General features: G+C 45.1%; 1 protein-coding gene across 1 annotated transcript in view; it reads left to right on the top strand.

Annotated features, from left to right (window-relative positions):
• LOC311132780 (CUB and sushi domain-containing protein 3-like) overlaps positions 1-24,186 on the top strand; it is a gene marked incomplete at its 3' end in the record, with an annotated part of 471,294 nt that overhangs the window by 312,314 nt on the left and 134,794 nt on the right. Inside the window, 3 exon segments of the mRNA XM_084166101.1 lie at positions 18,757-18,870; positions 21,033-21,128; positions 22,970-23,177. Of these exon segments, the coding sequence (XP_084022227.1) occupies positions 18,757-18,870; positions 21,033-21,128; positions 22,970-23,177 (418 nt within the window).

Raw genomic sequence — 24,186 nt, 5'->3', positions numbered from 1 at the left:
TTGACTCTTGCCGCCCAGTGGTGGTTCCCAAGTGATGTCATTATAGAGTTAGACTGAACGAGGGGCAGATTAAATACATATTGGTCTGATTCATGGATCGTAAATTATTAATGTGCTATCAGATTATCAGTATTTATTTAACCCCTTTTTCGGGGTATCCAATGGTAGTTTACAGTCTTGTCCCATCGCTGCAACTCCCGTAACGGACTCGGGAGAAGCGAAGGTCGAGAGCCGTTGCATCCCCCGAAACACAACCCAGCCGAGCCTTGACACAATGCCCGCTTAACCCGGAAGCCAGCCGCACCAATGTGTCGGAGGAAACGCCATACAACTGGAGACCGTGTCAGCGTGCACAGTAGTCGCTAGTGCACGATGGGACAAGAATTCCCCTGCCGGCCAAACCCTCCCCTAACCTGGACGACGCTGGGGCCCAATTGTGCACCGCCTCATGGGGTCTCTAGTGGCACAGCTAGCACTAGCGATGCAGTGCCCTTAGACCACTGCGCCACTCGGGAGGCCCTGATTATCAGTATTTCAAATGGCATCAATGGATTTTAAATGCAAATCACCATGAAGCAAGACCTGTTGTGTATGATATACTGTGTGTCATCTGTTTCTATTTCATGTCCCTGTACTTAATCTAACTAAAGCAGCCATTCCAAACAGGCTGAAAGGAGTTGTTTGTCCCTTGTCTGATTAGTAAGCCATCTCTACGGCTTCATCCCAGATGGCACCCTAATTCCCTTAATAGGGTGCTGCGGGTTGCGGATTTTCTGGAACCCGACTTGCTATTGCAAAAAAATACGGAGATTTCTGCACATGCTGGATCCACTAGCCAACCTCCTTTCAGCTGCTGCTCAGTGCTCAGTCACTCCTCCTTTGTCAGTGCTCAGTCCCTCTTCCTTTGTCAGTGCTCAGACACTCCTCCTTTGTCAGTGCTGTCACTCCTTTGTCTGTTGTAACACTAGGCTATTGCAAACATAAGCAGGACACAAACAGGTTGTCTAGCAATTTCATGTTCTTTTTTCAGGAGGGAGTTAGCTTGTTGTGGCAAACAAGCAAGAAACAGACAGGCAGTCAATAGCGATTTAATGTACTTTTTTTCATCATCGTTTGCAAACGTTGACTAAACAGGGTCTGATCTGGGTCTGATTATGTGGTTCAGAGGCCTGTCCAGGACCCCTGTTGACACTGTGTGGCCCCTGGGATCCATGGCTCTCCTCCGGTGGAGAGGATGGAGGGTAGAACACACAGACAGACTGATGACTGAAGACTGCTTCCTGCAGAGAGAGAGGCAGAGAGAGAGAGAGAGAGAGAGAGAGAGAGAGAGAGAGAGAGAGAGAGAGAGAGAGAGGCTCCAAATCCTGCAGATGGATGGAATGTTAATGTGAGGATAAGACGAGGCACAGCCTGGAGGCTCTTATATGCTACCACTCAGGCTCAGCCCCTACCAAACACACACTACACTCAGAGAGAGAGAAAAGGAAGAAAGAGAGTCTATCCAGACCCCTCCAAAACACAACACACACCCCAGCAATCAGAGCGAGAGAGCGGGTGAGGAAGAAAGAGAGACAGGAGGCTCTTATCCTGAGAGGGAGAGGGACAGAGAGCATGGCTGAGTGTTAATGTAGTGTGTTTTATAAAGGATAGAATGTCCATCTGGAATGGCACTGAGTTAGAGCATTGTGTTATTTTTCAACTTCAACATTAGGTCTGTTGTCTGCTGTCTGTTTGCTTCTACCATTCTTTCTACCACTGTTCTTATTCACGCTTTCTCTCTTTCTGCCTTTGTTGTGTTGCAATGGCTATCCTGATTTCTCTGTCACCACCAGAAACAGAACATGGTGTTCTCTCTCTCTCTCTCTCTCTCCTCTCTCTCTCTCTCTCTCTCTCTCTCTCTCTCTCTCTCTCTCTCTCTCTCTCTCTCTCCTCTCTCTCCTCCCTCTCCTCTCTCCTCTCTCTCTCTCTCTCTCTCTCTCTCTCTCTCTCTCTCCTCTCTCTCTCTCTCTCTCTCTCTCTCTCTCTCTCTCTCTCTCTCTCTCTCTCAATTCAATGTAAAGGCTTTATTGGCATGGGAAACATATGTTAACATTACCAAAGCAAGTGAAGTAGATAATAAACAAAAGTGAAATAAACAATAAAAATTAACAGGTTAGGAAGTGCAACTCAGTTTCCACCTCATTTTGTGGGCAGTGTGCACATAGCCTGTCTTCTCTTGAGAGCCAGGTCTGCCTACAGCGGCCTTTCTCAACAGCAAGGCTATGCTCACTGAGTCTGTACATAGTCAAAGCATTCCTTAATTTTGGGTCAGTCACAGTGGTTAGGTATTCTGCCACTGTATATTCTCTGTTTAGGGCCAAATAGCATTCTAGTTTGCTCTGTTTTTTGTTAATTCTTTCCAATGTGTCAAGTAATTATATTTTTGTTTTCTCATGATTTGGTTGGGTCTAATTGTGTTGCTGTCCTGGGGCTCTGTGGGGTCTGTTTGTGTTTGTGAACAGAGCCCCAGGACCAGCTTGCTTAGGAGACTCTTCTTCAGGTTCATCTCTCTGTAGGTGATGCTTTGTTATGGAAGGTTTGGGAATCGCTTCCTTTTAGGTGGTTGTAGAATTTAATGGCTTTTTTCAGGATTTAATTAGCGGGTATCGGCCTAATTCTGCTCTGCATGCATTATTTGGTGTTTTACGTTGTACATGGAGGATATTTTTGCAGAATTCTGCATACAGGGTCTCAGTTTGGTGTTTCTCCCATTTTGTGAATTCTTGGTTGGTGAGCAGACCCCAGACCTCACAACCATAAAGGGCAATTGGTTCTATGCCTGATTCAAGTATTTTTTGTCAGATCTTAATTGGAATGTCAAATGTTATGTTCCTTTTGATGGTTTAGAAGGCCCTTCTTGCCTTGTCTCTCAGATCGTTCACAGCTTTGTGGAAGTTACCTGTAGCGCTGATGTTTAGGCCGAGGTACATATTGTTTTTTGTGTGCTCTAGGGCAACGGTGTCTAGATGGAATTTGTATTTGTGGTCCTGCCAACTGGACCTTTTTTGGAACACCATTATTTTTGTCTTACTGAGATTTACTGTCAGGTCCCAGGTCTGACAGAATCTGTGCAGAAGATCTAGGTGCTGCTGTAGGCACTCCTTGGTTGGGGACAGAAGCACCAGATCATCAGCAAACAGTAGACATTTGACTTCAAATTCTAGTAGGGTGAGGCCGGGTGCTGCAGACTGTTCTAGTGCCCTCACCAATTCATTGATATATATGTTGAAGAGGGTGGGGCTCAAGATGCATCCCTGTCTCACCCCATGGCCCCGTGGAAAGAAATGTTAGTTTTTTGCCAATTTTAACCTCACACTTGTTGTTTGTGTACATGGATTTTATAATGTCATATGTTTTCCCTCCAACACCGCTTTCCATCAATTTGTATAGCAGACCCTCATGTCAAATTGAGTCAAAAGCTTTTTTTGAAATCAACAAAACATGAGAAGACTTTGCCTTTGTTTTGATTTGTTTGTTTGTTTGTCAATTAGGGTGTGAATATGTGATCTGTCGTATGGTAATTTGATAAAAAGCCAATTTGACATTTGCTCAGTACATTGTTTTCACTGAGGAAATGTACGAGTCTGCTGTTAATGATAATGCAGAGGATTTTCCCAAGGTTGCTGTTGATGCATATCCCACGGTAGTTATTGGGGTCAAATTTTTATCCACTTTCGTGGATTGGGGTGATCATTTACATTTACATTTTAGTCATTTAGCAGACGCTCTTATCCAGAGCGACTTACAGGAGCAATTAGGGTTAAGTGCCTTGCTCAAGGGCACATTTACGCCAATTGGTGCGTTCACCCTATAGCCAGTGGGATAATCACTTTACAAATTTTTTTTTGGGGGGGGGGGGCTAGAAGGATTACTTTATCCTATCCCAGGTATTCCTTAAAGAGGTGGGGTTTCAAATGTCTCCGGAAGGTGGTGAGTGACTCCGCTGTCCTGGTGTCGTGAGGGAGCTTGTTCCACCATTGGGGTGCCAGAGCAGCGAACAGTTTTGACTGGGCTGAGCGGGAACTATGCTTCCGCAGAGGAAGGGGAGCCAGCAGGCCAGAGGTGGATGAACGCAATGCCCTCGTTTGGGTGTAGGGACTGATCAGAGCCCGAAGGTACAGAGGTGCCGTTCCCCTCACTGCTCCATAGGCAAGCACCATGGTCTTGTAGCGGATGCGAGCTTCAACTGGAAGCCAGTGGAGTGTGCGGAGGAGGGGGGTGACGTGAGAGAACTTGGGAAGGTTGAACACCAGACGGGCTGCGGCATTCTGGATGAGTTGTAGGGGTTTAATGGCACAGGCAGGGAGGCCAGCCAACAGCGAGTTGCAGTAGTCCAGACGGGAGATGACAAGTGCCTGGATTAGGACCTGTGCCGCTTCCTGTGTAAGGCAGGGTCGTACTCTCCGAATGTTGTAGAGCATGAACCTGCAGGAGCGGGTCACCGCCTTGATGTTGGCAGAGAACGACATGGTGTTGTCCAGGGTCACGCCTAGGCTCTTCGCACTCTGGGAGGAGGACACAGCGGAGTTGTCAACCGTGATGGCGAGATCATGGAACGGGCAGTCCTTCCCCGGGAGGAAGAGCAGCTCCGTCTTGCCAGGGTTCAGCTTGAGGTGGTGATCCGTCATCCATACTGATATGTCTGCCAGACATGCAGAGATGCGATTCGCCACCTGGTTATCAGAAGGGGGAAAGGAGAAGATTAGTTGTGTATCGTCAGCGTAGCAATGATAGGAGAGGCCATGTGAGGATATGACAGAGCCAAGTGACTTGGTGTATAGGGAGAAAAGGAGAGGGCCTAGAACTGAGCCCTGGGGGACACCAGTGGTGAGAGCACGTGGTGCGGAGACAGCTTCTCGCCACGCCACTTGGTAGGAGCGACCGGTCAGGTAGGACGCAATCCAGGAGTGAGCCGCGCCGGAGATGCCCAGCTCGGAGAGGGTGGAGAGGAGGATCTGATGGTTCACAGTATCAAAGGCAGCAGACAGGTCTAGAAGGACAAGAGCAGAGGAGAGACAGTTAGCTTTAGAGAGCCTCCGTGACACAGAAAAGAGCAGTCTCAGTTGAATGACCAGTCCTGAAACCTGACTGGTTTGGATCAAGAAGGTCATTCTGAGAGAGATAGCAAGAGAGTTGGCTAAAGACGGCACGCTCAATAGTTTTGGAAAGAAAAGAAAGAAGGGATACTGGTCTGTAGTTGTTGACATCAGTGGGATCGAGTGTTGGTTTTTTGAGAAGGGGAGCAACTCTCGCTCTCTTGAAGACGGAAGGGACATGGCCAGCGGTCAAGGATGAGTTGATCAGCGAGGTGAGGTAGGGGAGAAGGTCACCGGAGATGGTCTGGAGAAGAGAGGAGGGGATGGGGTCAAGCGGGCAGGTTGTTGGGCGGCCTGCAGTCACAAGTCGCAGGATTTTATCTGGAGAGAGAGGGGAGAAAGAAGTCAAAGCATAGGGTAGGGCAGTGTGAGTAGGACCAGCAGTGTCATTAGACTTAACAAACGAGGATCGAATGTCGTCAACCTTCTTTTCAAAGTGGTTGACGAAGTCATCCACAGAGAGAGAGGAGGGGGGGGCGGGGGGGGGAGGATTCAGCAGGGAGGAAAATGTGGCAAAGAGCTTCCTAGGGTTAGAGGCAGATGCTTGGAATTTAGAGTGGTAGAAAGTGGCCTTAGCAGCAGAAACAGATGAAGAAAATGTAGAGAGGAGGGAGTGAAAAGATGCCAGGTCGGCAGGGAGTTTAGTTTTCTTCCATTTCCGCTCCGCTGCCCGGAGCTCTGTTCTGTGAGCTCGCAATGAGTCATCAAGCCACGGAGCTGGAGGGGAGGACCGAGCCGGCCGGGAGGATAGGGGACACAGAGAGTCAAAGGATGCAGAAAGGGAGGAGAGGAGGGTTGAGGAGGCAGAATCAGGAGATTGGAGGGAGAAGGATTGAGCAGAGGGAAGAGATGATAGGATGGAAGAGGAGAGAGTAGTGGGAGAGAGAGAGCGAAGGTTGCGGCGGCGCATTACCATCTGTGTAGGGGCAGAGTGAGTAGTGTGGGAGGAGAGCGAGAGAGAAAAGGAAACAAAGTAGTGGTCGGAGACATGGAGGGGAGTTGCAGTGAGATTAGTAGAAGAGCAGCATCTAGTAAAGATGAGGTCAAGCGTATTGCCTGCCTTGTGAGTAGGGGGGGACGGTGAGAGGGTGAGGTCAAAAGAGGAGAGGAGTGTAAAGAAGGAGGCAGAGAGAAATGAGTCAAATGTGGACATAGGGAGGTTGAAATCCCCCAAAACTGTGAGGGGTGAGCCATCCTCAGGAAAGGAACTTATCAAGGCGTCAAGCTCATTGATGAAGTCCTTGGTTCCAAATATTGGGGAAGATGCCAGAGCTGAGGATGATGTTAAAGAGTTTAAATATAGCAGATTGGAATTCGTGGTCTATATATTTTATAATTCCATTTAGGATACCATCAACAGCACAGGCCTTTTTGGGTTGGAAGGTTTGTATTTTGTCCTATAGTTAATTCAATGTAAATGGAGAATCCAGTGGGTTCTGGTAGTCTTTAATAGTTGATTCTAAGATTTGTATCATGTATATGTTTTTGCTGTTTTTTCTTTGTTATAGAGCCAAAAAGATTGGAGAAACTTTATCCATACATCTCTGTTTTGGATAGATACATCTTTGTGTTGTTGTTTGTTTAGTGTGTTCCAATTTTCCCAGAAGTTTTAAATACATTGAGCTGATTTCTGACATGCTGTTCCTTTTTTTTACGTAGTGTATTTCTGTATTGTTTTAGTGATTCAACATAGTGAAGGAGTAGGCGCAGGTTTTCTGGGTCTCTATGCTTTTGGTTGGACAGGTTTCAGAATTTCTTTCTTAGATTTTTGCATTTTTTATCAAACCATTTGTCATTGTTGTTAATTTTCTTAGGTTGTCTGCTTGACATTTTTAGATTTGATAGGGAGCTGAGAGGTTTTCTACTGGCAAGTTTACACTTTCACTAACGTTCTGTCCTGGAAGTTGTCTAGAAGGGATTTAATTTGTTGTTGCCTAATTGTTTTTTGGTAGGTTTCTACACTACTTTCCTTCGATCTATAGCATGCAGTTCCTTTGGCATTAATGCCTCATGATTGAGTACTGCTCTGTTCAAGTAGACTGTGAATTTGCTGTGATCTGATAGGGGTGCCTGTGGGCTGACTGTGAACGCTCTGAGAGACTCTGGGTTGAGGTCAGTGATAAAGTAATCTACAGTACTACTGCCAAGGGATGAGCTGTAGGTGTACCTACCGTAAGAGTCCCCTCGAAGCCTACCATTGACTATGTACAGACCTAGTGTGTGACAGAGCTACAGGAGTTGTGACCCGTTTTTGTTGGTTGTTTTTGTCATAGTTGTGTCTTGGTGGGCATATTTGGGAGGGAATGCTGTCACCTCCAGGTAGGTGTTTGTCCCCGTGTGCTAAGAGTGTCAGGTTCTTGTCCAGTTTAGGTCGCCACAGACTAGTACATGTCCCTGGGCCTTGAAATGGTTGATCTCCCCTCTAGGATGGAGAAACTGTCATCGTTAAAGTATGGGGATTCTAGTGGGGGGATATAGGTAGCACACTCTCTCTCTTTCTCTCTCTCTCACTCTCTCTCTATCTCTCCCTCCGTATCTCCTTCTTCTTTCTCCCTCTGTTTCTCCCTCCTCCAGATCTCCTTCTCTTTTCTCTCTCTCTCAGGCAAACACACAAACTCTCTCACCACCACTTAAAGTACATGTCTGATGGTACAGCATGATGGAATAATGGGAATAGTGCCTCTCACATTGGGACACAATGTAATTTTGTGAAGATTGATCAATGATTGAGGATGGAACACATAGCGAGCCTGGGCATGGTCTATTGATGATGTCTGGATCACTGAATCAGATCACACTGCACAAACACCATGCAGCTCAATATATTTGCTGTGACAATGGTGAGGTGTGCGTGTTCCAAACATCTACAAACTGTTAGTGGTGGCACTTTGTCTCAGCCTGGACTCAGTGGGTCTGGATCTATGCTCCCCATTGAGTGGTGTAAACACCCTGTGTTACCATTATTAAACAGTCACCAGATAATGCTGCTTTTTAGTCATCACAGATAAAATACTTTAGATCCTCTGAGTGGCAAGGAAGAGTCTTCAGAGGTGTAAGAATAACTAGGAGTACACGTATATTTGGTGCAGTGTCAGTAAACTCACAGAGCGCTTCATGTTCTATGTTTCATGTTGTGAATTATGCCCTTTGGAGGGATAGCGACGAACAGAACAGAAAGAGAAAAGGGTGGCTTAGAAAGTTCACCAGTTAAAAACAATAGAAAGAAGATTGATCAAGGTGACACTGGGATTGGTGAGAGATGACAGAACAGGACAATATTGAGTGAACCCAATGTGCTGTGTGTGTGTGTGTGTATGTGTGTGCATGTGCGCGTGTCACAGACAGAACGTTTTCTCCCTGTGAATTCATCGAGCCCTGAGCTGTCCTCTGTTGATTCACAACAAAGAGCAACGGATTTATCTGTGTGCCATGGAGGGCTCTGAGGGGAATGAGGATTTATGGGCTGTGTAGGCCGGGACCTGGGCCTTGCCTGACGCTGGCTTCAGGATAAGGCTGCTCCAGCCCAAGGGAGGTCCTGTGGCACCCGGCCCCAGGTAGAGGGGTGCCCGGGGGGGGGGGGGGGGGGGGCATGTATCTGATGCCCCTCGATCTCAGCATTACTCCACTCCAGCCAGGGCTCATATGGGACTCTGTGTTTGATCAAGGTGGGAGAACAAAGAGTTCATGTGAATATCTATGTTTTGTATTTCTATGTTGGCTGGGTGTGGTTCCCAATCAGAGGCAGCTGTCGATCGTTGTCTCTGATTGGGGTTCATACTTAGGCAGCCATGTTGCCTACCTATGTGGTGGGATCTTGTTTCTGTGTGTTTGGCTTGTTTGATGTTAGCCTTTAGAACTTCACGTTACGTTGCTTTTGTTGTTTAGTTCGGTGTTTATTCAATAAACGAACATGTACGCATACCACGCTGCACCTTGGTCCAATCCTGTGCTCAACGAACGTGACAATCATCCCTGTGCGTGTGTACATTAATGTATACTACATGTGTGGGTTTGAAATGAATAGCCTAACGCAGTGTCAGAGTAAGAATGATTATGAAATGGAAAGATCATGTAGTGTGTGTGTGTGTGTGTGAGAGTGTGTTGGATAGTAAAACAAGGAAAATGCTCCCTCGTGGGGACATTTCCGACATCCCCATGAGAACAAAGGCTATTTTAAGTTTAGGGGTTAGGTTTAGGGTTAGGGTTAGAATTAGGATTAGGGTTAGAATTAGGGTTAGGGTAAGGGGTTAGACTGCAGTGGGCTAAATCAGGGTCATGCAGAGTGATTATTGGTAGCCTTAAACAAATCTACTTTGAAACAAAAGTATACACCTCACACACATTGTTATGGGCTTTTAAAAAAGAAGACACCTGTACCATGTCAGATATAGAGTTCAAATGTATTACATTTTGAGTTTGCTTCTCAATATCACACTTTATATACATCACAGAAGACTGAAATATAACAAAACAGTTTGACATAGAAACACAGGATTTTCGTCTTCTTTTTTATAACATTCCACCCATGTGGCCAAAGAGGGCGCTTTTGGTCATTGACTACAGGAAAGGGCTACACCTTCTAAACGAAACCCTATGAGGCAAAAAGCTAGGTTGCGTCCCAAATGGCACCCTATTCACCCTACTACTTTTGTCGAGGGCCCATAGGGCTCAAAAGTAGTGCACTAGATAGGGAATAGGGTACTATTTGTCTCACCATCACCATCCTTTTATCCATGTGGCTTGACTGAGGGGTTATCTCCATAGACATCTGATTAGAGCAGGACTGCCCAACCCTGTTCCTGGAGAGCTACCATCCTGCAGGTTTTTAGAAATTTCTGCACATTTATAAAAATATAAATAATTAAATAGTACAGTTACATAAGTATTCAGACCCTTTACTCAGTACTTTGTTGAAGCACCTTTGGCAGCGATTACAGCCTCGAGTCTTCTTGGGTATGATGCTACATGCTTGGCACAACTGTATTTGGGGAGTTTCTCCCATTCTTCTATGCAGATCCTCTCAAGCTCTGTCAGGTTGGATGGGGAGCGTCGCTGCACAGCTATTTTCAGGTCTCTCCAGAGATGTTCGATCGGGTTCAAGTCCGGGCTCTGGCTGGGCCACTCAAGGACATTCAGAGACTTGTCACAAAGCCACTCCTGCGTTGTCTTGGCTGTGTGCTTAGGGTCATTTTCCTGTTGGAAGGAAAAACATCCCCACAGCATGATCCTACCACCACCATGCTTCACCGTAGGGATGGTGCCAGGTTTCCTCCAGACGTGACGCTTGGCATTCAGGCCAAAAAGTTCAATCTTGGTTTCATCAGACCAGAGAATCTTGTTTCTCATGGTCTGCGAGTCCTTAGGTGCCTTTTGGCAAACTCCAAGCGGGCTCTCGTGCCTTTTACTGAGGAGTCGCTTCCGTCTGACCACTCTACCATAAAGGCCTGATTGGTGGAGTGCTGCACAGATGGTTGTCCTTCTGGAAGGTTCTCCAATCTCCACAGAGGAACTCTGGAGCTCTGTCAGAGTGACCATCGGGTTCTTGTTTACCTTCCTGACCAAGGCCCTTCTCCCCCGATTGCTCAGTTTTGCCTGGCAGCCAGCTCTAGGAAGAGTCTTGGTGGTTCCAAACTTCTTCCATTTAAGAATGATGGAGGCCACTGTGCTCTTGGGGACCTTCAATGCTGCAGGCATTTTTTGGTACCCTTCCCCAGATCTGTGCCTTGACACAATCCTGTCTCAGAGTTCTATGGACAATTCCTTTGACCTCATGGCTTGGTTTTTGCTCTGACATGCTCTGTCAACTGTGGGACTTTATATAGACAGGTGTGTGCCTTTCCAAATCATGTCCAATCAATTGCATTTACCACAGGTGGACTCCAATCAAGTTGTAGAAGCATCTCAAGGATGATCAATGGAAACAGGATGTACCTGAGCTCAATTTCGAGTCTCATAGCAAAGGGTCTGAATACTTATGTTTTTTATTTTTAATAAATGTTTTAACATTTCTAAAAACCTGTTTTCGTTTTGTCATTATGGGGTATTGTGTGTAGATTGATGAGGGGAAAAAATTATTTAATCTATTTTAGAATAAGGCTGTAACGTAACAAAATGTGGAAAAGGTCAAGGGGTCTGAATACTTTCCTAATGCACTGTATATCTACCAAGTTGGGGCGCCGTTAGTGTGGGTGCGTGTTTGTGTGTCTGTGTGTTTGTGTGTGTGTGCGTGTGTCTGTGCATGTGCGTGTGTCCTGACTATGCTAGGTTGGCGAGGGCGGTAGATGTAACACGGCCCTGTGTGTGTGTACAGAAGCTCTGTCTAGCTCTATAGTCAGAGCACCAGCAGACCACCTAACGGCAGTATGGATCAACGCTGGGCTGATTACCCTTCGGTCCTCTAGCTCTTCAGCCCACGGACGCAGGTCCCAGATAATGAACTTCTTTGAATATTAGACATTTTCAAGATCCCAGCCCCTCGCCTGAATATTATTGGCCCTTTTCCACTGATTTCATGAATACTGCAGACTGAGATTCTAGTCCAGTGTGACATTCAGAGAGCATCCCTTCCCTTCTGCTGCAAGGTTATTGATGAGTGAATCGCATTAAGCCAAGGCATTTATATTGCAGTAATACTGTATGTATTCCATGTTTTATGCTTGGATTGGGAGCTTTTGGCACAAAGGGCATTTTCTCATGTCTCCCACCATGTCTTAATTGCGTTTAGTTTGCACTTTAGAGGTTGAAAGGGTTTCAAATGAAAGCCACAATGGCTATTGCACACATTATTTCAGAGTCAACGTTTGATATTCAACATTGTACCTTGGAAAGCTGGGAAAGTTATAGCATTTGAATATAATTAATTCAGCCAAAGACGTCGAGCTTCGGTCCGACCTTGAGTCATATGTTTACTCTTTGCATCTTACAGATGGTAATTGTATGCTGTATACAATGGGGTATTGTGCCTGTCTTTAACACTTCTGTTCGGTATTTCCATGACTGTACCTTGGCTGTGTGTGTGTGTGTGTGTGTGTGTGTGTGTGTGTGTGTGTGTGTGTGTGTGTGTGTGTGTGTGTGTGTGTGTGTGTGTGTGTGTGTGTATGTGTGTGTGTGTGTGTGTGGGTGTTTGTGTGCGCGTGCGTGCGTGCGTGTGTGTGTGTGTGTGTGTGTGTGTGTGTGTGTGTGTGTGTGTGTGTGTGTGTGTGTGTGTGTGCGTGCGTGCGTGCGTGCGTGTGTGTGCATGCGCGCACACGTAGGTGGTGGTAGACACTGCTGTTGAGCATGATAACGTCAGCTATAGGTCCTCATTCATCTCAGAAGAAAGTCTCCATCTTTTTCTCTCTCTCCCTCTCTCTCTTTTTCTTGTCCTATCTTTTTCTCTTTCCCTCTCTCCCTCTGTACCTTAAAGAACGGATGAAATGGAAATCTGTTCCAACCACAGGCACCATCAGGGGAGACAACGAACCAGAAAAAGGACGAGAACTGCAAGGTCTTTTATTTTAGAGAGAAATCGTAAAGCCTAAGAAAAAGGGGGAAAAGGAAAGGGAATCTGAATTAATCATCGGTTTCATTTCCATATAACCTCGGAAGCATCTGTCAGAACATGTTAAGAGAGAGAGACGCGTTTGGGAAAGGACCTGTTTGTCGAAACTACTTCCTGAAATAGTGCTGAGCTAGGTTTTTAGGGCTATTTCCCAAATGACACCCTACTCCTACTACTAGCCCTATGGGCCCTCTTCAAAATTAGTGCAATACATGACTGGAAGACAGGGTTCACCCTAGCTGCCTGTGAAACGAGGAGCTTGTCAGGCAGTTGGCTTTGTAGCCAAATATCTAGGCTATGTATGAACATGACTTTGAGTGGTATAGCTCTGTGTGTGAGTATTCTGTGTGCAAGATTCTTCATGTCAACTCTTTTATGAGGCAGTTGCTACATCCATTTTTGGACTTATACATTTATGATATGTACCCATTGATTCTTGAAAACTATAACTTATGAATGCCTTGTACCCCTTCAGAACCCAAAATATAAGCTTGTTTTACACCAATGTTTGTAAACAAAGTAAATGTAAACAAACACTGTATAGCCTCAAAACATGGTTGTGATGTCATGGATGGTCAGTCTTTTCATCCATAGCCCTGTCTATGAATTTGAGAGTGGTTACATTCCTCCAGCCCAATCCCTTAGCTGTTTACCAATAAAAGTGGCCGGGAGTTCGCTTTATTGTTTCAACTGATGATTGGCACATCAAATATATCCCTGAAAGACTAGTATCCTTACCTAGAGTACACACTGAAACCTATTCATATGAGGAATGGGTCACAAAAGCTCTGACGAAGGCCAATATGTTGATACGTAAGCTTGACTAAACAAAGTAATACTGGCAAGAGCTAACTCAGATGTGAAAGTTGGCCTGCTTTTCCTGTTATGAGGAATGAGTCTGAAATCTGAAGGATGGCACAAACCATAGGGTGAGCTGTTGCCAGACTGGTACTCAGGCCTCCTCTGGTTCCATGGCATAAAGTCCTTTCCTCCCGGTTGCAATTGGCAGCAAATTTTCTTCTTACATTGCAAGACATTCGAGTGAGCTTTGATATCAAAGTCGTAAGACGAGAGGAATTTTCCGTCAAATGTTGGGTATTTATTGAATTCGCAACTGGGACAATACCCCCAAAAAACATGCGTGGTTCCAACACATAAAGCTGTGCCGCTCTACAGTACGTGTCTGCTGAAGATAAAGTCAGCCTCCCGGCCTCCCGGCCTCCCTCCCAGATACAGTACTCTGTAAATGGACCATGGTCTCTCTGCCAGCGAACTGCAGCAGTGTCCTGCCAAAAAACCCTGAAACAGTTGAAGCATTAAAAACATTCCGCACTAAACAGGGCTCATGATCTCTCTGTTCTCTCTGTTCCGTTCAACAAAGCACATTCCCTGGGGAAGGTTTGAAATTTTTCCCCTGACTTGGGCCCAGTATTGGAGTGGGGAGGCTGAGATTGCCAGTGGTATGGAGTTTGGGGAGGGAGATCTGTGTGTGTACAGTAGTACAATACCACGACTGCTACAAGTACTGGCATTTTAATGCAACGCTGTTGAACTTCTCCCCACACTATAATAAATTGGAGTGTCCCCAAACACAATGGCATTGAAACTGGATCGTAGGCTATTATGCCTACGCTAAAATGATATACTGTATGCTCTTCCCTAACCAAAACTATTGGCCTATGTTTCTTATTATGTATTCAGGCGATACAGACGTGTTGCCGTGATAGTTAGCATTTCTCTCATCTTGTGCTATTGAAGGTGGCATTTGGGACGTAGCCTCTGTGCAGTTGGGCTCTTCAGCATACCATGAATAAAGGCCCATCAATAATGGCCTTGTTTGTACATGCCCATAATGTGTGTGTGTGTGTTCCCTGTCCTATACTGAATATATGCATGAGGAGTCGAGGACACATTCATCGTGTCTACTTATGCATACAACTCAAAGGCATTTTTAGTAAACACTACTCTTAACTTGGGTAAAACATCTCTGCAAATCTCATCATTTCTACGTTTCTGTTTAAATAAGGAATCAAATCTGTGATACTTTTCAGGTAAAAATATGGATTGTTGCAATTCAAAAGCAACTGTATATAGAATTAGACATCAGGGGTTGTATGTATCAAGCGTCTCGGAGTAGGAGTGATGATCTAGGATCAGGCCCACCCTGTCCATGCAATGTTATTCATTGTGATCTAAAAGGCAAAACTGATCCTTAATCAGCCATCCTACTTTCAGACGCATGATACATATGGTCCCCGAATCCGTTTCACATGGTGACTATTAGTGTAAAGATACCACTTAATCAAAGCAAGAAATCAAAGGGAATGTATGACCTCCATACAGTATATTTGCTATTGGGATGGCCATGGGGTGTAATGACCCCATCCCATGTGCGCCACTAACCATAGAAGCTTTGGGCTTAATCACAACATAGCAGTACTATAAGCATACTGTTATGTAGATGGAGAGATACTGTAGATTCATTAGCATCTGTAGACCTTTCCTGCAGTCAAAATACCAAATCGCCCTCTAGTGGCCTCATGGGTGGAATGTTATTAATATTTTTCAGAATTTCTAAATCCAGTGTTTCTATGTCAAACAGCTTTGTTATATTTCAGTCTTCTGTGATATACAGTGAGGGAAAAAAGTATTTGATCCCCTGCTGATTTTGTACGTTTGCCCACTGACAAAGACATGATCAGTCTATAATTTTAATGGTAGGTTTATTTGAACAGTGAGAGACAGAATAACGCATGTCAAAAATGTTATAAATTGATTTGCATTTTAATGAGGGAAATAAGTATTTGACCCCTCTGCAAAACATGACTTAGTACTTGGTGGCAAAACCCTTGTTGGCAATCACAGAGGTCAGACGTTTCTTGTAGTTGGCCACCAGGTTTGCACACATCTCAGGAGGGATTTTGTCCCACTCCTCTTTGCAGATCTTCTCCAAGTCATTAAGGTTTCAAGGCTGACGTTTGGCAACTCGAACCTTCAGCTCCCTCCACAGATTTTCTATGGGATTAAGGTCTGGAGACTGGCTAGGCCACTCCAGGACCTTAATGTGCTTCTTCTTGAGCCACTCCTTTGTTGCCTTGGCCGTGTGTTTTGGGTCATTGTCATGCTGGAATACCCATCCACGACCCATTTTCAATGCCCTGGCTGAGGGAAGGATGTTCTCACCCAAGATTTGACGGTACATGGCCCCGTCCATCGTCCCTTTGATGCGATGAAGTTGTCCTGTGCCCTTAGCAGAAAAACAAAGCATAATGTTTCCACCTCCATGTTTGACGGTGGGGATGGTGTTATTGGGGTCATAGGCAGCATTCCTCCTCCTCCAAACACAGCGAGTTGAGTTGATGTCAAAGAGCTCGATTTTGGTCTCATCTGACCACAACACTTTCACCCAGTTCTCCTCTGAATCATTCAGATGTTCATTGGCGAACTTCAGATAGGCCTGTATATGTGCTTTCTTGAGCAGGGGGACCTTGTGGGCGCTGCAGGATTTCAGTCCTTCACGGCGTAGTGTGTTACCAATTGTTTTCTTGGTCACTATGGTCCCAGCTGCCTTGAGATCATTGACAAGATCCTCCCGTGTAGTTCTGGGCTGATTCCTCACCGTTCTCATGATCATTGCAACTCCACGAGGTGAGATCTTGCATGGAGCCCCAGGCCGAGGGAGATTGACTGTTATTTTGTGTTTCTTCCATTTGCGAATAATCGCACCAACTGTTGTCACCTTCTCACCAAGCTGCTTGGCGATGGTCTTGTAGCCCATTCCAGCCTTGTGTAGGTCTACAATCTTGTCCCTGACATCCTTGGAGAGCTCTTTAGTTTTGGCCATGGTGGAGAGTTTGGAATCTGATTGATTGATTGCTTTTATGGACAGGTGTTTTTTATACAGGTAACAAACAGAGATTAGGAGCACTCCCTTTAAGAGTGTGCTCCTAATCTCAGCTCGTTACCTGTATAAAAGACACCTGGGAGTCAGAAATCTTTCTGATTGAGAGGGGGTCAAATACTTATTTCCCTCATTAAAATGCAAATCAATTTATAACATTTTTGACATGCGTTTTTCTGGATTTTTTTGTTGTTATTCTGTCTCTCACTGTTCAAATAAACCATTAGAATTATAGACTGATATTTTCTTTGTCAGTGGGCAAACGTACAAAATCAGCAGGGGATCAAATACTTTTTCCCCTCACTGTAAAGTGTAATATTGGGATGCAAACCCAAAATGGAATAAATTTCACCTCTATATCTGACATGGTACAGGTGTCTTATTTTTTAAAGACCATAACCATGTGTGTGAGGTGTATACTTTGTTTGAAAGTAGATTAATTTAAGTCTACCAAGAAACCCTCTTTGTGACACTGATTTAGCCCACTGCAGTAAAATCATTAACCTCTACAGGATCGGTGTCTCATATACGGGACGGTTGAGCTAACGTGCGCTAATGTGATTAGCATGACTGTTGTAAGTAACAGCAAACTTTCCAGGACATAGACATGTCTTATATGGGCAGAAAGCTTACATTCTTGTTAACCTAACTGCACTGTTCAATTTACAGTAGCTATTACAGTGGAAAAATACCTTGCTATTGTTTGAGGAGAGTGCACAACAACAAAAAACGTATCACGGCAACTGGTTTGATACATTCACCTCTGAAGGTAAATATTTTACTTACATTCAGTATTCTTGCTCTGATTTGTCATCCTAAGGGTCCCAGAGATAAAATGTAGCATAGTTTTGTTTAATAAAATCCATTTTTATATTCAAATGTAGGAAATGGGTTCTACAGTTTGAACCCCTGATGTCTCTGGCTCCACACCCACCCCGCCCGGCCATCTAGATGTGTGAAAGTTAGTGTATAAGCTAATGAGCCATCATGTATGACATTACTGGGAGTGTGTAAACTTACATTTTGTATTACCATATCATTTTTGTATGTTCTCTATAGTTATGTACTTATGTATCAATTGACCAATTCGGCACATTTGGGCAGACTTGATACAAAATAGTCCAGTATTGCAATGCTTCACCGGATCAATCTGAAACTTTGCACACACACTGCTGCCATCTAGTGGCCAGATTCTAAATTACGCCTAAACTGCAATATTATATTGTGGCCTTTCTCTTGCATTTCAAAGATGAAAAAAAATATATATATATTCAAAAGGGAACTAGCAGGACAGTGGTAATCCTCCAACCTGTACTTCTAGAAAACCTGGGAATTTGGTGAAAGTTACTGGACATTTCCAACCCTAACTGGGCATCCATCAATGGCCCTTCCTTCTTGGAAACCATAGAGAATTTGGGTCAGGGGGAATGTAATGTTAGAGAAATCAGCAACTAAGTGACTTACAACATACTGTTTCTCCTGAAAATAAGTAGTCTCAGCAGCAAATTGCAAATTTCGTATCAGTTTAGGGCAAGTACAGTAGAGTTTTGTAATGCTAATGACTTGGCTGGGTAATGAGTTTTTCTGCCTTCACAATGACACCATCAAAGCGGTTAGGGAGGGTAAATAAGGATATTTCTGTGTTACTGTGTACGGTAGAGAGGAAGCCCGGTACACGGTGTGCACCAGTGTATTGTGGCTTCGCTCAGAACACTAAGAGACTCTCTGAGAGGTTTCCAATTAAAATATTTAAATAAACATACTGTGCTGTTACCTTGGGGAGTCCCTGCCACAGTTTTACGCTCTCTGCTGTTGTAATGAAGAATAATGATGTACTTTTGTGATGTTATTAGCACAATGTAAAAAATAAAAAAAAGCATCTCAATATGCTTTCACCAAAGAGAGGAGGAGCAGTTGACAACACGTTGTGATCTATTTTGCTGTGCTTTAGTACCCACCATCCGCTGAGACTAGGCTTACTGGCTTCGGGAGGCCGAAAAATAGATGCCACAATTTAGCTCTCATGCATTTTCTAGTAACGGTCTCGTTTCTATTTTGATAGCTTGGTGTGAAATTATGAATTGTGTTAACACAATGGTGTTAGCTTTTTTGTTAGTATTTTAATTAGTTAAAGACTTCTCTCCCTCTTTCTCTTTCTCTTTTCTCTCTCTCTCTCTTAGTGCTGTTCGGGCAGTTTGTCTTGTTCCAGACATCACTCAATGACGTTGTGGACATTTATGATGGGCCTACGCAGCAGTCTCCACTCCTGTCTTCTCTCTCTGGCTCCCACTCAGGTAATACAAAGAGCAAGCAACACAACACAACGACAGACACGTCAGCAACAGCGGCACTGAACTTTGTTCTGGAGATTTTCCTTTTGTCACTGTGCCGCTGCTTGCTGTTTGGGGGTCTAGGCTGGGTTATTGTAAAAGCACTTAGGAAAAAAGGGTTTATAGCTGTCACGTCTACACCCACTCCCCCTCTCCGACGCTCGAGGTCGCCAGTTGACTGTTCATTACGCACACCTGGCATCCATCATTACGCGCACCTGCACGTCATCATGAGGCACACCTGGACTCCATTACCTCACTTATTACCTCCCATATATGTCACTCACTTTGGTTCCTTCCCTAGGGGTTATTGATTATGTTCCTGTGTTTCATGTCTGTATGCTACTCGTGTTTCTTGTTTTGTTCCATGTTTCATGTTATTATTAAATTCACTCCCTGTACTTGCTTCCCGACTCCCAGCGTACATGTTACAGAACAACGCCTCACCAAAGGGAAGCATCAGGGAGTTTAGTTTTTTTGTTGGTGACGTCGGGTCCGAAATCCACAGCCGAAGCAACCTCCCATGCCTCAGCTGGCTCTACAGGTTCCCGCACCTCAGCAGAGGCGACCGGCCCCCCGGGTCTCAGGAGAAGCGACTGTTCCGCCCCTGGTCCTCGGGACCGTCCCTCTGGTTGGCGTCGTCCTGCGGCTCCTCAGCTGGCTCGTCAGGTTCCCGTGCCTCAGCTGGCTCGACAGGCTCCAGTGCCTCGGCTGGCTCAACAGGCTTCCGTGCCTCGGCTGGCTCAACAGGCTTCCGTGCCTCGGCTGGCTCGACAGGTTCCTACGCCTCGGCTGGCTCAACAAGTTCCCGCGCCTCGGCGGGCTCGACAGGTTCCCGCGCCTCAGCATAAGCAACCAGTCCTCGGAACCGTCCCTCTGGTCGGCGCCGGCCTGCGGCTTGAGCCGCGCGTCAGGGAGGGAGTACTGTCACGTCTACACCCACTCCCCCTCTCCTGCGCTCGAGGTTGCCAGTTGACTGTTCGTTACACCTACCCCGCGCCATCATAATGCACACCTGCACGTCATCATGAGGCACACCTGGACTCCATTATCTCACTTATTACCTCCCATATATGTCACTCCCTTTGGTTCCTTCCTTAGGCATTATTGATTCTGTTTCTGTGTTTCATGTCTGTACGCTACTCGTGTTTCTTGTTTTGTTCCATGTTTCATTTATTATTAAATTCACTCCCTGTACTTGCTTCCCGACGTTACAATAGCCACATCCGAAGTGCCATGCATTAGTCACATATTTAACCCGTTTATTCAGTATCACTTTAGTCTCCAGCACCACTCTGTATCAAAATCCCAGTATACCATATTCATGTTCCACATTACATTTTACGTGTTAGTCATTTAGCAGACACTTTTATCCAGAATGACTTACAATTAGTGCATTAATCTTAAAATAGCTAGGTGAGACAACAACACATCACAATTGTATTATGTACATTTTCCCTCAACAAAGTATTTATCAGCCAAGCATCTGTTCTCAGTCACGCTGAGCTATTGAGTGGTGCGTGTGTGCGTGTGTACGTTGGTGTGTGCATGTGTGTGCGTGCTTGCTTGTGTGTGTGTGCGCATGTGTGTATATGACGGAGGGAAAATGAAATGGTCCCGGTCTGTACCATTTAATCAGCAACACTTTATGAGATGCTCTTGATAAAGAGGTAAGTGCTGATACAAGGCTGTACATTTCCCCCGTGGCTATCGAGGACAAGACCACCAAAGTGCCAGGGAGAGTGTGAAGAAGAAGAAGAGGAAGAAGAAGAGCTGGAATGAAAGGGGTCCGTTGGCAATCAATAAGGCCTTCTATCAAAGCATGAAGCCCTTGTTGCCTCCTAATGTCCTGTTCAAATATAACATTGAACTAACAGCTGATTAGTTCAGCACGACAGGCATCAGAGTTAAACAAAGCCAGATCAGAGATCAAAACGATTGATTAATCCAATGGACTCTGATACATTGATCTTTAACTGGGCCAGATCATCAGTTGTTGGACAGCCAACCTACACATCAATCAGAAGAATAACCTTCATTTTATCCTGTGAAATGTTTTGTGCGGTGGAGTTGTAAGTTGTGTTTGATTGATCATTGAAATCCGTCGTTTGTTTTTCTTTCTTCAGGAGAGTCTCTACCCTTGAGCACGGGCAACCAGATAACCATAAAGTTCACCACGGTCGGCCCGGAGACGGCAAAGGGCTTTCACTTTGTCTACCAAGGTTGGTCTTCCATAGATATTTCATAGATTATACTTAATTATTCATAAGTACAGTATCCATATTAGGACATCCTTATGACTCTAAGGCTGTACTAATTTTGGCACCGTACATACAAAAGTAAGCCCTTTCTGTCTACCAATATTGGTTATTTTAGCTCTGTCATGACATTATTCAAATGAAGCAGCAAGTCACTTTCACCCATTTACATTTTAGTCATTTAGCAGACGCTCTTATCCAGAGCGACTTACAGTTAGTGAATACATATATTTTCTTTTATACTGGCCCCCCGTGGGAATCAAACCCACAACCCTGGCGTTGCAAACGCCATGCTCTATCAACAGAGCTACATCCCTGCCGGCCATTCCCGCCCCTACCCTGGACGAATTGTGCGCCGCCCATGAGTCTCCCGGTCGCGGCCGGCTGCGACAGAGCCTGGATTCGAACCAGGATCTCTAGTGGCACAGTTAGCACTGCGATGCAGTGCCTTAGACCACTGCGCCACTCAGGAGTACTGATCCTTTGAATACAGTACCTCCAACCCCAGTCAAGCCAGAGGCATGGATTGAGTTTAGCTGTGCATGTAAGGATTGCCTACACTCCACTGTCACTATGTGTTCGAAATGACTGTATAAACATTAGGATCCTTTGAATACAGTACCTCCACTTGTAATAAAATATTGAAATGTGTGACTGACAGGGAGTGAATTAAATTGAGCTTTATTGATATTGTTTTACAGAGTGCCCTCAAGAGTAATGCGTGTCTGTAAATTAAACATATTTTTATATAGGGAATTTAGAACATCACACACAGTACATACAGTCATCAGTAGTTTGCCGAAGCCAGAGGGGTACATTTAAATGTTTCTGTCAGCTAGCTATCTGTTGATGACGTTGCCTGGCCCCAAAACCTGTCTATTCAGCACTATCACAGGCACAGAGATGTCCTGCTCATCAAGATGCTTCACATATCCCCCAAAAAGCTTAGAATGATCAAGTTTCTTATACCTTTCGCAAATTGTACACATTCCACATTTCCCCTCCTTTGAAATCTCCTCAGAGTAATGCTGCATGCCAAATGGCACCCTATTCCCTACATAGTGCACTACTTTTGACCAGAGCGCTATGGGCCTTGGTCAAAAGTAGTGCACTATATAGGGAATAGGGTCCCATTTGGGACACAGTTTAACATCCAGCAGCAGCATCCTCCAGTGTAGAAGTCTCATTCCCCCCTGACACATGCTTAGCATAATTCCTGGACGGATTCCAACAACACACTTTAGGAGCTGCCTCCCTCCCTGCCTCCCTCCCTCCCTCCCTCCCTCCCTCCCTTCCTGCCTTCCTTCCTTCCGTCCTTCCTTCCTTCATTCCTTCCTTCCTTCCTTCCTTCTTTCCTTCCTCCCTCATTTTTGGACTCATTAATTTGTTCTTGCAAGGAAGATCTAGGCCTGCTAACTTAAATCCCACTCAATAACTCAGTTATTGCTCTTGTCAATTTTCTGTTTAAATAGAACACCACCAGAAGTTATTGTTTATGTGATAACCCTGCCTTCAATATTCAAGTGTGTAATAGTTTTTCTGAGTGCTCAGGGGCGGTTGTTGAAGGTAACAGACACACGCTCTCCTCCTCTCTTACAGAGCCTAAGAACACCATTGTGCTGGTCTGTCTCAGACGTGGTTTTGCATTGAGGTTATATCTTATTTCAGAATCCATTATCAAATGTCACGTTAGCTAGCTAGCTAGCAGAAAGTCTGTCGTGAGAGATTGGGTATGTCTAATTTTTCTCCCCCTGCTGCTTCTTCTTCTTCCATTGCTTTACTGACACCTCCTATCCTATCCACAGCTGTCCCAAGGACCAGTGCCACCCAGTGCAGTTCAGTCCCTGAGCCTCGCTTCGGCAAACGGATCGGGAACGACTTCGCCATGGGTGCCTCTGTCCTGTTCGAGTGTAACCCTGGATACGTCCTGCACGGTTCCACCACCATCCGCTGTGAGACCGTCCCTGACACCCTAGCCCAATGGAACGACTCCCTGCCCACTTGTGTTGGTCAGTATGACTGGCTCCCGAGCCAATTCCCAGCTACAGTGATTGGTTACCTTGTGTCAGAAACACCCCTGATTGTTCTACCGCTCTCCCAAGCTTTGTCAACATGCCAATCGCCATGGGCCGCCTCTTAAGTGAGGCAAAGTCATTAACGTGGGAGCGTGAGTGTGCACACGAAAGCAGACTGGGGTTTTGGCTGTGAGGGTCCCTCAGAAGGCCTTCCTTCCCACTCTGAACAGAATGTTTCCTCTTGGCTGTGCATTCAGCCAGGTCTAAAGAGCGTGGTGGGGAGAGGAGAGAGGATAGAGAGAGAGGGTAGAGCGAGAGGAGAAGAGTGTGAGAGAGAGAGTGTCTCTGATGAGAGTATAGAGTTAAAGTGAGAGATGACACTCCCACTCTCTTTCCCGACGAATGCTCTGGCCAGTTTCTTACACATTTTGTCTGTCAGTAGAACTGCAATCTATTATTGTAAAAACAGTATTTTATTTTTATTTATTTTTACAACAGAAAACATGCATAGACAGAATACAATAGACAGACGCACACAAATACCAACAAACATCAATGACATCACACCTGCTCAAACTCATATGTTCCTACCACATCCATACCCATTCCGTTTGTCTCACTCCAACATTCCCTCTCGTTCTTCATACCTTGGGCGTTTCCAGTACTTGTAATGGGCTATTCTATTTCTGTCTGTAGCCCACATTTTTTAAATATTTAAATAATAATGCATTTGATTCGTAAGATGGAGAATCATTTGATTTACAGTTCTTAAGTAAACGTTTTTTTCAAAATTATTGACAAGATAAGTATGGTCCAACCCATTGGGTATCTCACCACACCCTCATATGCCATGTCTTAAAATATGCAGACAGACGGATTAAAAGTAATTTTCAATTGTAAAACTTCTGACAGCCAACTTTCTATCTCCGCCCATAACTTTTTGACTTTATAGCACTCCCAGAAGGCATGAATTATTGAGTCATTGTTAGTTTTACACTTCAGACATG

Source organism: Coregonus lavaretus, assembly GCF_964263955.1.
Source record: "Coregonus lavaretus genome assembly, chromosome: 7".
NCBI classification, from domain to species: Eukaryota; Metazoa; Chordata; class Actinopteri; order Salmoniformes; family Salmonidae; genus Coregonus; species Coregonus lavaretus.
The sequence above is the reverse complement of the archived record's forward strand: the minus strand, read 5'-3'. Positions and strand labels throughout refer to the sequence as shown.